This window comes from Pseudoliparis swirei, unplaced genomic scaffold (assembly GCF_029220125.1).
Source record: "Pseudoliparis swirei isolate HS2019 ecotype Mariana Trench unplaced genomic scaffold, NWPU_hadal_v1 hadal_138, whole genome shotgun sequence".
In the NCBI taxonomy this organism is placed as follows: domain Eukaryota; kingdom Metazoa; phylum Chordata; class Actinopteri; order Perciformes; family Liparidae; genus Pseudoliparis; species Pseudoliparis swirei.
Window position 1 is genome coordinate 1 of NW_026613374.1, and position 12,142 is coordinate 12,142.

The 12,142-nt window shown below is 50.3% G+C and overlaps 2 protein-coding genes across 3 annotated transcripts; one reads left to right on the forward strand and one right to left on the reverse strand.

Annotated features, from left to right (window-relative positions):
• The first annotated feature begins 980 nt into the window (after nt 1–980).
• On the forward strand, nt 981–2,157 carry LOC130191537 (60S ribosomal protein L22). The gene is made up of 4 exons (XM_056411165.1): nt 981–1,062; nt 1,441–1,557; nt 1,688–1,812; nt 1,963–2,157. Exons 1-4 carry the CDS (start codon nt 1,051–1,053, stop codon nt 2,105–2,107), a joined length of 399 nt encoding a protein of 132 aa, XP_056267140.1. The 5' UTR covers nt 981–1,050; the 3' UTR covers nt 2,108–2,157.
• An 80-nt stretch (nt 2,158–2,237) lies between these two features.
• On the reverse strand, nt 2,238–11,908 carry LOC130191536 (protein RCC2 homolog). Of its 2 annotated transcripts, XR_008831235.1 has the most exons (14): nt 11,549–11,908; nt 8,943–9,156; nt 8,545–8,638; nt 7,717–7,860; nt 7,512–7,643; nt 5,728–5,816; nt 4,597–4,711; nt 4,333–4,499; nt 4,076–4,256; nt 3,861–3,966; nt 3,672–3,744; nt 3,399–3,476; nt 2,863–3,103; nt 2,238–2,633 (listed from the first exon to the last, which is right to left on the reverse strand). XR_008831235.1 is itself a non-coding variant. In XM_056411164.1 (13 exons), the coding sequence occupies exons 2-13, from the start codon at nt 9,141–9,143 to the stop codon at nt 2,999–3,001; spliced, it is 1,485 nt and encodes a 494-aa protein (XP_056267139.1). In that variant the 5' UTR covers nt 9,144–9,156; nt 11,549–11,908; the 3' UTR covers nt 2,238–2,998. The 2 variants fall into 2 exon arrangements, 1 of the variants encoding a protein (XP_056267139.1); XM_056411164.1 differs by having other exon boundaries at nt 2,238–3,103.
• Nucleotides 11,909–12,142: the final 234 nt, after the last annotated feature.

The window sequence follows — 12,142 nt, forward strand, 5'->3', positions numbered from 1 at the left end:
ATGACATTAAAAAAAATTGGCCCGCCCCCGTCATTTTCTCTATAGCACGTCTTTGTTCATTTATTAAACTAAACAGCCGTCTGATGTTGATCGTATCTACACAACAGCATGTCATTTCTCTCGGCTCTCCGTCTCGCCCGCTGCAGAATGCGCGCATCGGGACGGAGAAAAAGAAGAAGAAAAAGTCACTTGCACTCGTTTGTTCACTAAACAGGGCATTGTCGCACCCAAAGCAGATTCCAAGTATATGCTCGACCAAATCGACATCTTCTCCTCCTTCCGCCATTGTGGGTTGAAAAAACAGCTTTGTAGTCCGCGAATTAATTCCTTTATCAAATTCAGTTTCCTAGTTCTGAGGTTCTGCATATACCTGCCCATAGGACCCGCCTCTCAATATTGGTTATCCAATCAAAAGACATGCAGCACTCCGCCTGCTAGCTGGCTCCTGTGCCGGTTCCGGGGCCTTCTAGAAGGCCTAGAGGAGCCAACTCTAAAGCTGATTGGTTGACACAACATCGTCATTCCCATTCACTTGAAGCTACCAGCGCCCGCAATGTTGATTCTGAAGGCCTAAGGGCAGATTTTAGCCCCCTGGCAACACACGATGGCTGAATATGATTGGATAAAAGATCTAACATAAAGACCAGCCCTCAAAATCTCAACCTGGCGCTGGCAGCAGCGCAACCAAGAGGAACGCTATGAAATTAAGAGAATAACTCTTACTCTGGGAAATAATTGAATTCATATTTGTGGGGAAATATATTTTGAAAAAAATATATATTCTGATGTTTAGGCCAGCAGAGAAGGCCTTGCTGGCCCTGACGGCCCGCCACTGTAATGTATTGATGCTCGCGGGCTCACCTGTAAACATGTCGGTGCTCCACGGCTCTCGGACATTCACACCGGGAGAGAAGCCCAAAGCTCAAAGCGGACAGAAAGGCAGTGCTTAATCAATCCCGGAATCATGGATCCAATCGACAGTTTGGCGTTCGATTACTCCATGTGACGCATGCGCACTGCCTGTCCTTTCTCTCTGCTAGCTCCTCCGCCATGGCGCCCACTGTGAGTGAAGTCGCGCGCTAACAGAACCCACGATAAGGACAGAAGTCCCTGTTACAGTCAGAGGGAACCGGAGGGGTTAGAAGACAGGGCGGGAAACACCGGGTTCGGGTTCTGGTTCCGGTCTGAAGTGTTTTTATGAGCATAGCGGGTTCAGTTTGGTCTGCGGCCGACAGTTAGCCGCTAAGCTTAATGGGAGGCTAACACGATGCTACATGACAAGCTAATGGGTTTTAATAACCACTGTCGAGTTAATGTGTTTAATACTGTCTAGTTACTGTATTTAATACTGTCTAGTTAATGTGTTTAATAACTACCGTCTAGTTAATGTGTATTAAACATGTTTCACCCTGTGTGTTCACCGTGCCGGTCTGTCCTCAGCAGAAGAAGCAGAACCCCGGTAAAGGCGGTAAAGGCAAGAAGAAGAAGCAGGTCCTGAAGTTCACTCTGGACTGCACTCACCCCGTAGAGGACGGCATCATGGACGCCGCCAACTTCGTACGTCCTCCAGCAGAACGCGACCGACTGCAGTCAACCCGAGGGCGTCAGAACACAAGATGTTTTGGGCTGTTTATGCTTTTATAACGTGTCTGAGTGTTTTTGTAAAGTCTTGTTTTTGGCGTTTCAGGAGCAGTTCCTTCAGGAGCGCATCAAGGTGAACGGGAAGGCCGGTAACCTTGGTAACGGCGTGGTCTCCATCGAGAGGAGCAAGAGCAAGATCACCGTCTCCTCCGAGGTGCCCTTCTCCAAGAGGTCAGTCGCCTGTTGTTGACCTTTAAGCTGTCACCCAGCCTTTAGAGCGTCTGACGGTACTTTGAGTCCCTCAGGATTCTGTCTTACCGACACGCTGCCGTCAGCTTCTTCAGTGTGTTGCCTCATGCTTCTGGTTCTGGTGGTCCTCAGGTACCTGAAGTACCTGACCAAGAAGTACCTGAAGAAGAACAACCTGCGGGACTGGCTGCGCGTGGTGGCCAACACCAAGGAGAGCTACGAGCTGCGCTACTTCCAGATCAACCAGGACGAGGAGGAGGAGGAGGACGAAGATTAAAGCAACCAGTCACATTTTGTACATCTAAATAAATGTTGTTTCCCAGTAAAGGAGCGTCTCCGTGGCTCATTCTCCCACAGCGGAGCTTCACGTGAGACCAGAAGGTGGAGAAGTGAACGAGGACACAACGTAAACTCACATGAATCTTTATTTGACCATTTCAATGAACAAAACTAAACAAAGTAACCCAGAGAAGTTTCACCATAAAAAAGAAGGCAGAACAGGGGGGAGGAAACACCCGTGCTGTTTTTAAAACAAGAACGTGCCTTCAGCTCCAGCACCGGAGAGATATGGAGCGAGTGCATCTACCGGTTCTAGAGGTTCAGAGGAACCGCTTTGAGCGCTGGAATAGTGGCGAGCCGACTCCGCCTGGAGAAGAGAAGGAATGTAACCGTCGAGTGAATCTCACATTCAGATCCTGATTGTAACGAGGAGCGGCCGGTCCTCCAGGAGGTCGGCTGACCCCTCGGAGGATGGGCTGAGCTTCTGGAGGGCCTTCGACCCTCTGAACACACACCTCCACATCCTGGACACACGTAGAAAAAGGCACAGATATGGAGCATTGGTCTCTGAAAAGCCCTCAGTAGGAAAAGACCGAGGGTCCGTCGTAGCACCCGTAAATGTGACGTAGTTTTACCGACTGCAACAAAGAACAACAGAACATGGATGTTTGGCTGAGTAGAAAATGGGAAGCACGCCTCTAGAGGGCTGAAGTGCTGGAGCAAACAGTTGCAGGTTCACTCAGGTGGAGGTACCTGGACCCCACAACGGCTCGGCTGCGATTAGTCCAAATTGTTGGCTGGTGGCTGAGATGTGTGGCGCCTCCCCTGAACTCGCCCTCTGGCCCCAGCGGGCGGACCAGGTGTTCCCGATGAGCCGGTCTCGCCGAGGTCAGATGGTACGGGGGTTGTACTCGGGCAGCTTCTTCAGTCTCTCTTGCTCCTGCTCCGTCTCCTGCCTGGCGATCACCAGCGAGTGGCAGTAGCCCATCACCACCTGCAACGACAGCCGGTCACCTCACTGCAGCGCCGCCCACCAGGGGGCGACGAGGACCGAGTCCACCGGCGCCCACCAGGGGGCGTTGAGTGAAATGGTTCAACAGTCATGTTTGCATGAAGGATGAATAACTTGTGACTCATCATCATCACTTTAGATCTGACCAATAGCTGCAGCTCTAGCGAGTCGTCAGCTGACTGAGGTGATGACCCAGCAGCATGGAGCTCCACGTGTTGTATGATGTAATGATCTTTTCCTCCACTAGGGGCCAATCAGAACCTTTAAGTCCATTTACCTGCTCCACGTAGACGCCGTCCAAGGTCTTGACCTCCTGGGCGGTGGTGGAGGATTTGGGTTTGTTGTCTCCGTAACCCTGAAGGACAGAAGACACTCAGCTCCGGGACCACGTCACGGGGACCACGTCACGGGGACCACGTCACGGGGACCACGTCACGGGGACCAGGTCACGGGGACCACGTCACGGGGACCACGTCACGGGGACCACGTCACGGGGACCACGTCACGGGGACCACGTCACGGGGACCACGTCACGGGGACCAGGTCTTACCAGCTCTCCAAACGTGGGCGAGGGCCCCCAGCTGATGGTGCTCTCGTCAGCCGCCACGATGATGCTGCTCTTCCTGTTGAGGACAAACACGGCGTCACTCTGCTGCAGCGGAGCCACGAGAAGGAGAGGAGGGAAGGAGAGAAGGAGGGAAGGAGGACTCTCTGGACCTCCTCAGGACCGGACACTCACCCACATGACAGACTACGGACCTTCCAGCCGCACAGGTCCTGCACCACTTTGGGGTACATGGTGGACTCTCTGGAGGTGTTGGTCACGCCCCAGAAGAACAGACCGCCTGCAACACAACGCCATGAGACCGGGACCAGAGGCCTGCTCCTCCTCCTCCAGGAGGAGACCAGAGGCCTGCTCCTCCTCCTCCAGGAGCCCGCTGCTCCTCCTCTTACCCATCTCACTGATGGCGAAGGAGCACTGGTATCCTGAGCAGATCTGACTGGCTCCGCGTCCGGGGAAGTCGAACAGCTTCACGAGGCGAGGCACCATCTCGTCCTTCTGCTCCGTGTGGCCCAGCCGGCCGTAACCCCCGAAGCCCCAGCTGAACACCCGCTTCTGGGAGTCCAGCACCAGCTGACACACACACACGTTAGGTAACCATGGGAACCGTGGAACACCATCAGATGACGTCACGGCGCCCGCCGCTCACCGTGTGGTTAGACCCGCAGGCCACGTCCCGGACCACCACGTTGGGCACCGGCATGACCTGCCCGTCCTTGGACTTCTCGATGAAGATGGCGACGCGGCGGGCGATGAGCTCGCAGTCGAACTCGATGCGCTGAGCGCGGGCGATGAACTTGCCGTCGCTGTTGTGACCTGAATGAGAGGAGACACACCACCCACGAGGTTATTAAAGGTTACTTCGGTGCCCCCTGGTGGACACGGTGAGAATGACGCCGTGCGGCGAGCGTACCCAGCTGTCCATACTCCGGGCAGCCGAAGGAGTACAGGTTCCCCTTGCAGTCCACCACCATGCTGAACTCGGCTCCACAGGCCACCTTCACCAGCGGCTGGCCGTTGTAGGAGATCTGGAGGAGAGAGCCGGACCATGAGGACCACCAGAGAGCCGGACCATGAGGACCACCAGAAGCTCCTGGAAGGTCTTCAAGGACCAACGTCTGTTCCTCCGTTAAGGATGGAGGTCTGTGTATCGATGCCAGAGCTGAGGAGCACGGTGAGAAGGCTGCTCTCATCTGGAGGCCTGGAGCGCCAGCTGGTAGCAACACACCTAGTGTCGTGATACCTATTGTCGTGATACCTAGTGTCGTGATACCTATTGTCGTGATACCTAGTGTCGTGATACCTAGTGTCGTGATACCTATTGTCGTGATACCTAGTGTCGTGACACCTATTGTCGTGACACCTAGTGTCGTGACACCTAGTGTCGTGACACCTATTGTCGTGACACCTAGTGTCGTGACACCTATTGTCGTGACACCTAGTGTCGTGACACCTATTGTCGTGACACCTAGTGTCGTGACACCTAGTGTCGTGACACCTAGTGTCGTGACACCTAGTGTCGTGATACCTAGTGTCGTGACACCTATTGTCGTGACACCTAGTGTCGTGACACCTATTGTCGTGATACCTAGTGTCGTGATACCTATTGTCGTGATACCTAGTGTCGTGATACCTAGTGTCGTGATACCTAGTGCCGTGATACCTAGTGTCGTGATACCTATTGTCGTGATACCTAGTGCCGTGATACCTAGTGTCGTGATACCTAGTGTCGTGATACCTAGTGTCGTGATACCTATTGTCGTGATACCTAGTGCCGTGATACCTAGTGTCGTGATACCTAGTGTCGTGATACCTAGTGTCGTGATACCTATTGTCGTGATACCTAGTGTCGTGATACCTATTGTTATGCTAACTCTGCGTTCACAACAAACACAGAAACCTTGCGTGACTATTCGTGGTTCAGTCGTGCCTTAGAGGGGGCGTGGCTTATCTCTGTAGAAACGGTTATCATTTTCACAAGAAGTAACCACTAGAGAAGCAGGAGTCTGGATCCCATGCTAGAGACACACACACACACACTTACCGGAGCCGGGCTGAGGACGGCGTCGGTCTGGTTGCCTTGACCCAGCTGACCCAGCTTGTTCTCACCGAAAGAAAACGCAGTGCCGTCGTCTGAGGAGGAACCGAGACGTCACGCACACAGAACGGCAGATATACACACACATACACATATATATATTTACTACGTTTGGGATCACCCAGACAATTTCGTGTTTTCCATGAAAACTCACACTTTTATTTATCAAATAAGTTGCAAAATGTATAGAAAATATAGTCAAGACATTGACAAGGTTAGAAATAATGATTTGTATTTGAAGTATTACTTTTTTTCTTCAAACTTTGCTTTCGTCAAAGAATGCTCCTTTTGCAGCAATTACAGCATTGCAGACCTTTGGCATTCTAGCTGTTAATTTGTTGAGGTAATCTGTTGAAATGTCACCCCACGCTTCCTGAAGCACCTGCCACAAGTTGGATTGGCTTGATGGGCACTTCTTGCGGACCATACGGTCAAGCTGCTCCCACAACAGCTCAATGGGGTTGAGATCTGGTGACTGTGCTGGCCACTCCATTACAGACAGCATACCAGCTGCCTGCTTCTTCCCTAAATAGTTCTTGCACAATGTGGAGGTGTGCTTTGGGTCATTGTCCTGTTGGAGGAGGAAATTGGCTCCAATCAAGCGCTGCCCACAGGGTATGGCATGGCGTTGCAAAATGGAGTGATAGCCTTCCTTATTTAAAATCCCTTTTACCTGGTACAAATCTCCCACTTTACCAGCACCAAAGCAGCCCCAGACCATCACATTACCTCCACCATGCTTGACAGATGGTGTCAGGCACTCTTCCAGCATCTTTTCACCTGTTCTGCGTCTCACAAATGTTCTTCTGTGTGATCCAAACACCTCAAACTTGGATTCATCTGTCCATAACACCTTTTTCCAATCTTCCTCTGTCCAATGCCTGTGTTCTTTTGCCCATACCAATCTTTTCTTTTCATTGGCCAGTCTCAGATATGGCTTTTTCTTTGCCACTCTGCCTAGAAGGCCAGCATCCCGGAGTCGCCTCTTCACTGTCGACGTTGACACTGGCGTTTTGCGGGTACCATTTAAAGAAGCTGCCAGTTGAGGACCTGTGAGGCGTCTATTTCTCAAACTAGAGACTCTAATGTACTTGTCTTCTTGCTGAGTTGTGCACCGGGGCCTCCCACTTCTCTTTCTGCTCTGGTTAGAGCCCGTTTGTGCTGTTCTCTGAAGGGAGTAGTACACACCGCTGTAGGAAATTTTCAGTTTCTTTGCAATTTCTCGCATGGAATAGCCTTCATTTCTAAGAACAAGAATAGACTGGCGAGTTTCACATGAAAGTTCTTTTTTTCTGGCCATTTTGAGAGTCTTATCGAACCCACAAATGTGATGCTCCAGATAATCAACTAGCTCAAAGGAAGGCCAGTTTTATAGCTTCTCTCATCAGCAAAACAGTTTTCAGCTGTGCTAACATAATTGCACAAGGGTTTTCAAGGGTTTTCTAATCATCCATTAGTCTTCTAAGGCGATTAGCAAACACAATGTACCATTAGAACACTGGAGTAATGATGAAATGGGCCTCTATACACCTGGAGATATTTCATTAGAAACCAGACGTTTCCACCTAGAATACTCATTTACCACATTAACAATGTAGAGAGTGTATTTCTGATTGATTTAATGTTATCTTCATTGAAAAAAACAATGCTTTTCTTTGAAAAATAAAGTCATTTCTAAGTGATCCCAAACTTTTGAACGGTAGTGTACACACACACACACACACACTTGCCTGTGAGTGCCAGGGTGTGGTTGCGGCCGCAGGCGGCGGCCACGACGGCGTGCTCCGCCAGAGCCTCGATGAGCTTCGGGGCCTCCAGCCTCTTGGTGTCTCCGTGACCCAGCTGACCTTTATCGTTCCGACCTGGGGGACGGCAGCGGGTCAGAACCGGCACGCGGACCCTCGCCGCGTATTCAGTGACTCGCTCGCTCCTCACCCCAGCTCCACAGCTTGCCCTCGGCGGTCATGAGGAGGCTGTGGGCGGCGCACGGCCCAGCCACCACGCAGCTCACCTGCACGGCGCTCAGGCAGCCATAGCGATGAGGACCCCACAGGTTCTGGCCCAGGTTACGGAACGCCGCTGAAACAGGGACCGCACGTTATGACGGACACCCACCACACGCTGTGTCCTCCCATGTCCTCTGGAGGAGACGTGGAGCCCTTCACCAGCACCACGGGGGTTCTGACCCGTCATGGTCCACCTCCCTTCAGGGTTCTGACCCGTCAGGGTCCACCTCCCGTCCTAAAGGACTCAACTTGAGGAGACCAGCTGCGCCCAGGGCGCGGCTGGGGGGGCACGTGCACATGCACAGACATGAATGCACATTCCTGTCACGACCAAACAAAGAAACACGAGCGGGTCCTCGTCTGCTGGGGGAACCAACGGCTCAGAGTCCGTCTGTAGACCCCAACGAGGGTCCATCACACAGGAGCCCCCATGAGACCTCAACACCACCACCAGGTACCCGATGTAACGAGGCCACGCGCTCATTGACTGATGAAGCAGACACACCACCCCTCTACAGGTGTAGAGCAGACACACCACCCCTCTACAGGTCTAGAGCAGACGCATCACCCCTCTACAGGTCTAGAGCAGACGCATCACCCCTCTACAGGTGTAGAGCAGATACACCACCCCTCTACAGGTGTAGCGCAGACACACCACCCCTCTACAGGTGTAGGGTTAGGGTTGCTGAATCAGGTCTACATCACAGCTACAGGGACCTGACGTAGACCTGATCCAGGTATCAAACAGATGGTCTACCTTGTTGTTTGGGCACCTCCTTTCTTCCAATCAGATCCCAGTTGGTTGCCCCAAAGATCAGCAGTTGACCTTTGACCTTTGAGCACTCTAGGTTCTGTGGAAAGGGCACAAGCGCGTTAGACATTTAAAAAGAGTAAGTGTGTCTGGACATCTGGGATTTCATTTCGGGGACTTTCTGGAATTTGGGAACGAATCGTTTAAAGGTTTTGCCTTTTTTGCATTAAACTACAAGTATATATTTGTATTAATCAATCTAATGCAAGTTACTATTCTTCTGTTTTCTGAATGAACTTTTGCTGCAGACTTCCTTTGATCCGAGATCAGACTGAACCGCCGGCAGAGAGAAGCACTCAAGCCTGGCAGCTTCCTGAGGAACCAAGATGGCCGCCATCACTCACGATCTTCTCCTTCACGTCGTCGGCCACGCTGACGGGCTGCAGGCCCGACTTGGTGGCCGGCTTGCCGGGCTTCTTGTTGTTCTCCTGCTCGTAGTCAAACTCGTCGTCGCTGCTGAAGTCTCTCTCTTTCCTCTTGCCGCTCGCCCTCTTCTTCTTCACGCCGCCGTTCCCCGACACGTCCGTCACCTTCTTGCGGGGCATTTTAAATCTGAAGCTGTTGGACGAGGATCAGAGTAAACACAATGAGACAATAAGGACTACAAGTAGAGGAAAAGACTACAAGTAGAGGACAACAAGTAGAGAACAAGGACTACAAGTAGAGGACAACAAGTAGAGAACAAGGACTACAAGTAGAGGACAACAAGTAGAGAACAAGGACTACAAGTAGAGGACAAAAGTAGAGAACAAGGACTACAAGTAGAGGAAAAGACTACAAGTAGAGGACTACAAGTAGAGAACAAGGACTACAAGTAGAGGACAAGGACTACAAGTAGAGAACAAGAACTAAAAGTAGAGGAAAAAGACTACAAGTAGAGAACAAGGACTACAAGTAGAGGAAAAAGACTACAAGTAGAGAACAAGGACTACAAGTAGAGGACAAAAGTAGAGAACAAGGACTACAAGTAGAGGACAACAAGTAGAGGACAACGACTACAAGTAGAGAACAAGGACTACAAGTAGAGGACAAAAGTAGAGAACAAGGACTACAAGTAGAGGAAAAAGACTACAAGTAGAGGACTACAAGTAGAGAACCAAGGACTACAAGTAGAGGACAAAAGTAGAGAACAAGGACTACAAGTAGAGGAAAAAGACTACAAGTAGAGGACTACAAGTAGAGGACTACAAGTAGAGGAGTACAAGTAGAGAACAAGGACTACAAGTAGAGGACTACAAGTAGAGGAGTACAAGTAGAGAACAAGGACTAAAAGTAGAGAACAAGGACTAAAAGTAGAGAACAAGGACTACAAGTAGAGGACTACAAGTAGAGGACTACAAGTAGAGGAGTACAAGTAGAGAACAAGGACTAAAAGTAGAGAACAAGGACTACAAGTAGAGAACAAGGACTAAAAGTAGAGGACAAGGACTACAAGTAGAGGACAATGACTACAAGTAGAGGACAATGACTACAAGTAGAGCACAAGGACTACAAGTAGAGGAAAAAGACTACAAGTAGAGGACAAGGACTACATGTAGAGGGAAAAGACTACAAGTAGAGGATAATGACTACAAGTAGAGAACTACATGGAGAGAACAAGGACTACATGTAGAGGACAAGGACTAAAAGTAGAGGAAAAAGACTACAAGTAGAGAACTACATGGAGAGAACAAGGACTACATGTAGAGGACAAGGACTACAAGTAGAGGAAAAAGACTACAAGTAGAGAACTACATGGAGAGAACAAGGACTACATGTAGAGGACAAGGACTACAAGAAGAGAAAAACAAGTAGAGGACAAGGACTACAAGTAGAGGATAAGGACTACATGATGACTACATGGAGACAAAGAGGACTACATGGAGACAAAGGACTACATGAAGACAAAGAAGACTACATGGAGACATGAGGACAAAGAGGACTACATGGAGACAGAGGACTACATGAGGACAAAGAGGACTACATGGAGACAAAGAGGACTACATGGAGACAAAGAGGACTACATGAAGACTACATGGAGACATGAGGACAAAGAGGACTACATGGAGCCAAAGAGGACTACATGAGGACAAAGAGGACTACATGGAGACAGAGGACTACATGGAGACAAAGAGGACTACATGGAGACAAAGAGGACTACATGAGACAGAGGACTACATGGAGACAAAGAGGACTACATGATGACTACATGGAGACAAAGAGGAATACATGAGACAAAGAGGACTACATGATGACTACATGGAGACAAAGAGGAATACATGAGACAGAGGACTACATGAGACAAAGAGGACTACATGGAGACAAAGAGGACTACATGGAGACAAAGAGGACTACATGGAGACAGATGATGAAACGGTTCAGAGGAAATAAGTTTATTAAAATGACACGAACCGGTTATTAAAGAATCATTTTATTACTATTAGTATTTATTTTTACACTTCTGCTTAAGTTAAATTAACTTTACTAACTTTAAGGGAACAGACTTTAGCTCACACACGCGCATGCGCAGTGTTTAAATGGACCGACGTGCCCGCGGCGCTAAAGTCCGGTAAAGTGTCTCTATTGTCCCGGAGTAACCGTCGTTTCCTTCTCCTCTCCGGTTACCGGGCCGGTGACCGGTGGACACGAGCGCCGGGGACCGACGGCTAGCAGCGGGTCCGGTAACCAGCCGGTCCGTCCGGTACTCGCGTTAGCTCCGCCGTTAGCCGCTCTTTGTTCACGGTAACCAGCTAGTCGACGTGTAACGGACACGCGCACGGCTCGTGAGCCCCTCACGCACGAGGAGACACGTCTTAGTACGGTACCGGACCGGGACCGCTTCCGAACCGGGCCTGTGGCGGACTTGTTAGGATTAGCGTAATTAGCGTGTCGGTGAAGCTAACGTCGCTCCTCAAGCTAACAGATGATAAATACGTTAAACTAACGACATCAAAGAGGAGAACAACTTTACCGCGTTTTAGCCACCGGACACCGTCTAACTTCAGCGCGCGCAGCCCGTGTGGTTCGGTAGAATCACGGTGTGAGTGATCTCATCCAGAACCGTGCCGGTGATTTCCTGATCAGCTCCTCTGTCTCCGGTTTGATTGATTTGAACAAAAGAAGCTGCAGTCTGCTCGCACCACGTGGTCCAACGGAGCGGCGCGCAGCAAACCGAGCGCTCCACCGGCCGGGCGGGGGCCGGGCGGGGACTCAACCGGGTCACCAGAAGTTTGCCTGGCACCGAATATAAACTCATAAATAAACCACGGGATACAAAAGAGCCCAACTGGGGACAAAACCAAGAGCAGACCTCATGAAGCCCGGGTTAACTCATCATCACATCATGATCATCATCATCATCATCATCACCACCACCATCATCATCACCATCATCACCATCACAATAAGCCTGTTGCATCATGTCAGTGTGGGGATATGATCTGTCATTTTAATATCATTACTTAGTGAGTTAAATGTGTTAAATATTACTTGTTCTTCAACTTTTTGACATTTTATTGCGTGGCCTACTTCTTATGCACTTGGCTGCATTTATCTGACGGCTATA

What these genes read in the sequence shown, in the direction of transcription:
- LOC130191537 (XM_056411165.1), top strand. An exon ending in TCATGGACGCCGCCAACTTC is followed by an intron (nt 1,558 to 1,687) that starts GTACGTCCTCCA and finishes TTGGCGTTTCAG; the next exon opens with GAGCAGTTCCTTCAGGAGCG. An exon ending in GAGGTGCCCTTCTCCAAGAG is followed by an intron (nt 1,813 to 1,962) that starts GTCAGTCGCCTG and finishes GGTGGTCCTCAG; the next exon opens with GTACCTGAAGTACCTGACCA.
- LOC130191536 (XM_056411164.1), bottom strand. Translation starts at nt 9,143, where the DNA reads ATGCCCCGCAAGAAGGTGACGGACGTGTCGGGGAACGGCGGCGTGAAG. An exon ending in GGGCAAGCTGTGGAGCTGGG is followed by an intron (nt 7,644 to 7,716) that starts GTGAGGAGCGAG and finishes GCCGTCCCCCAG; the next exon opens with GTCGGAACGATAAAGGTCAG. An exon ending in CGCCCACGTTTGGAGAGCTG is followed by an intron (nt 3,477 to 3,671) that starts GTAAGACCTGGT and finishes TCTGTCCTTCAG; the next exon opens with GGTTACGGAGACAACAAACC.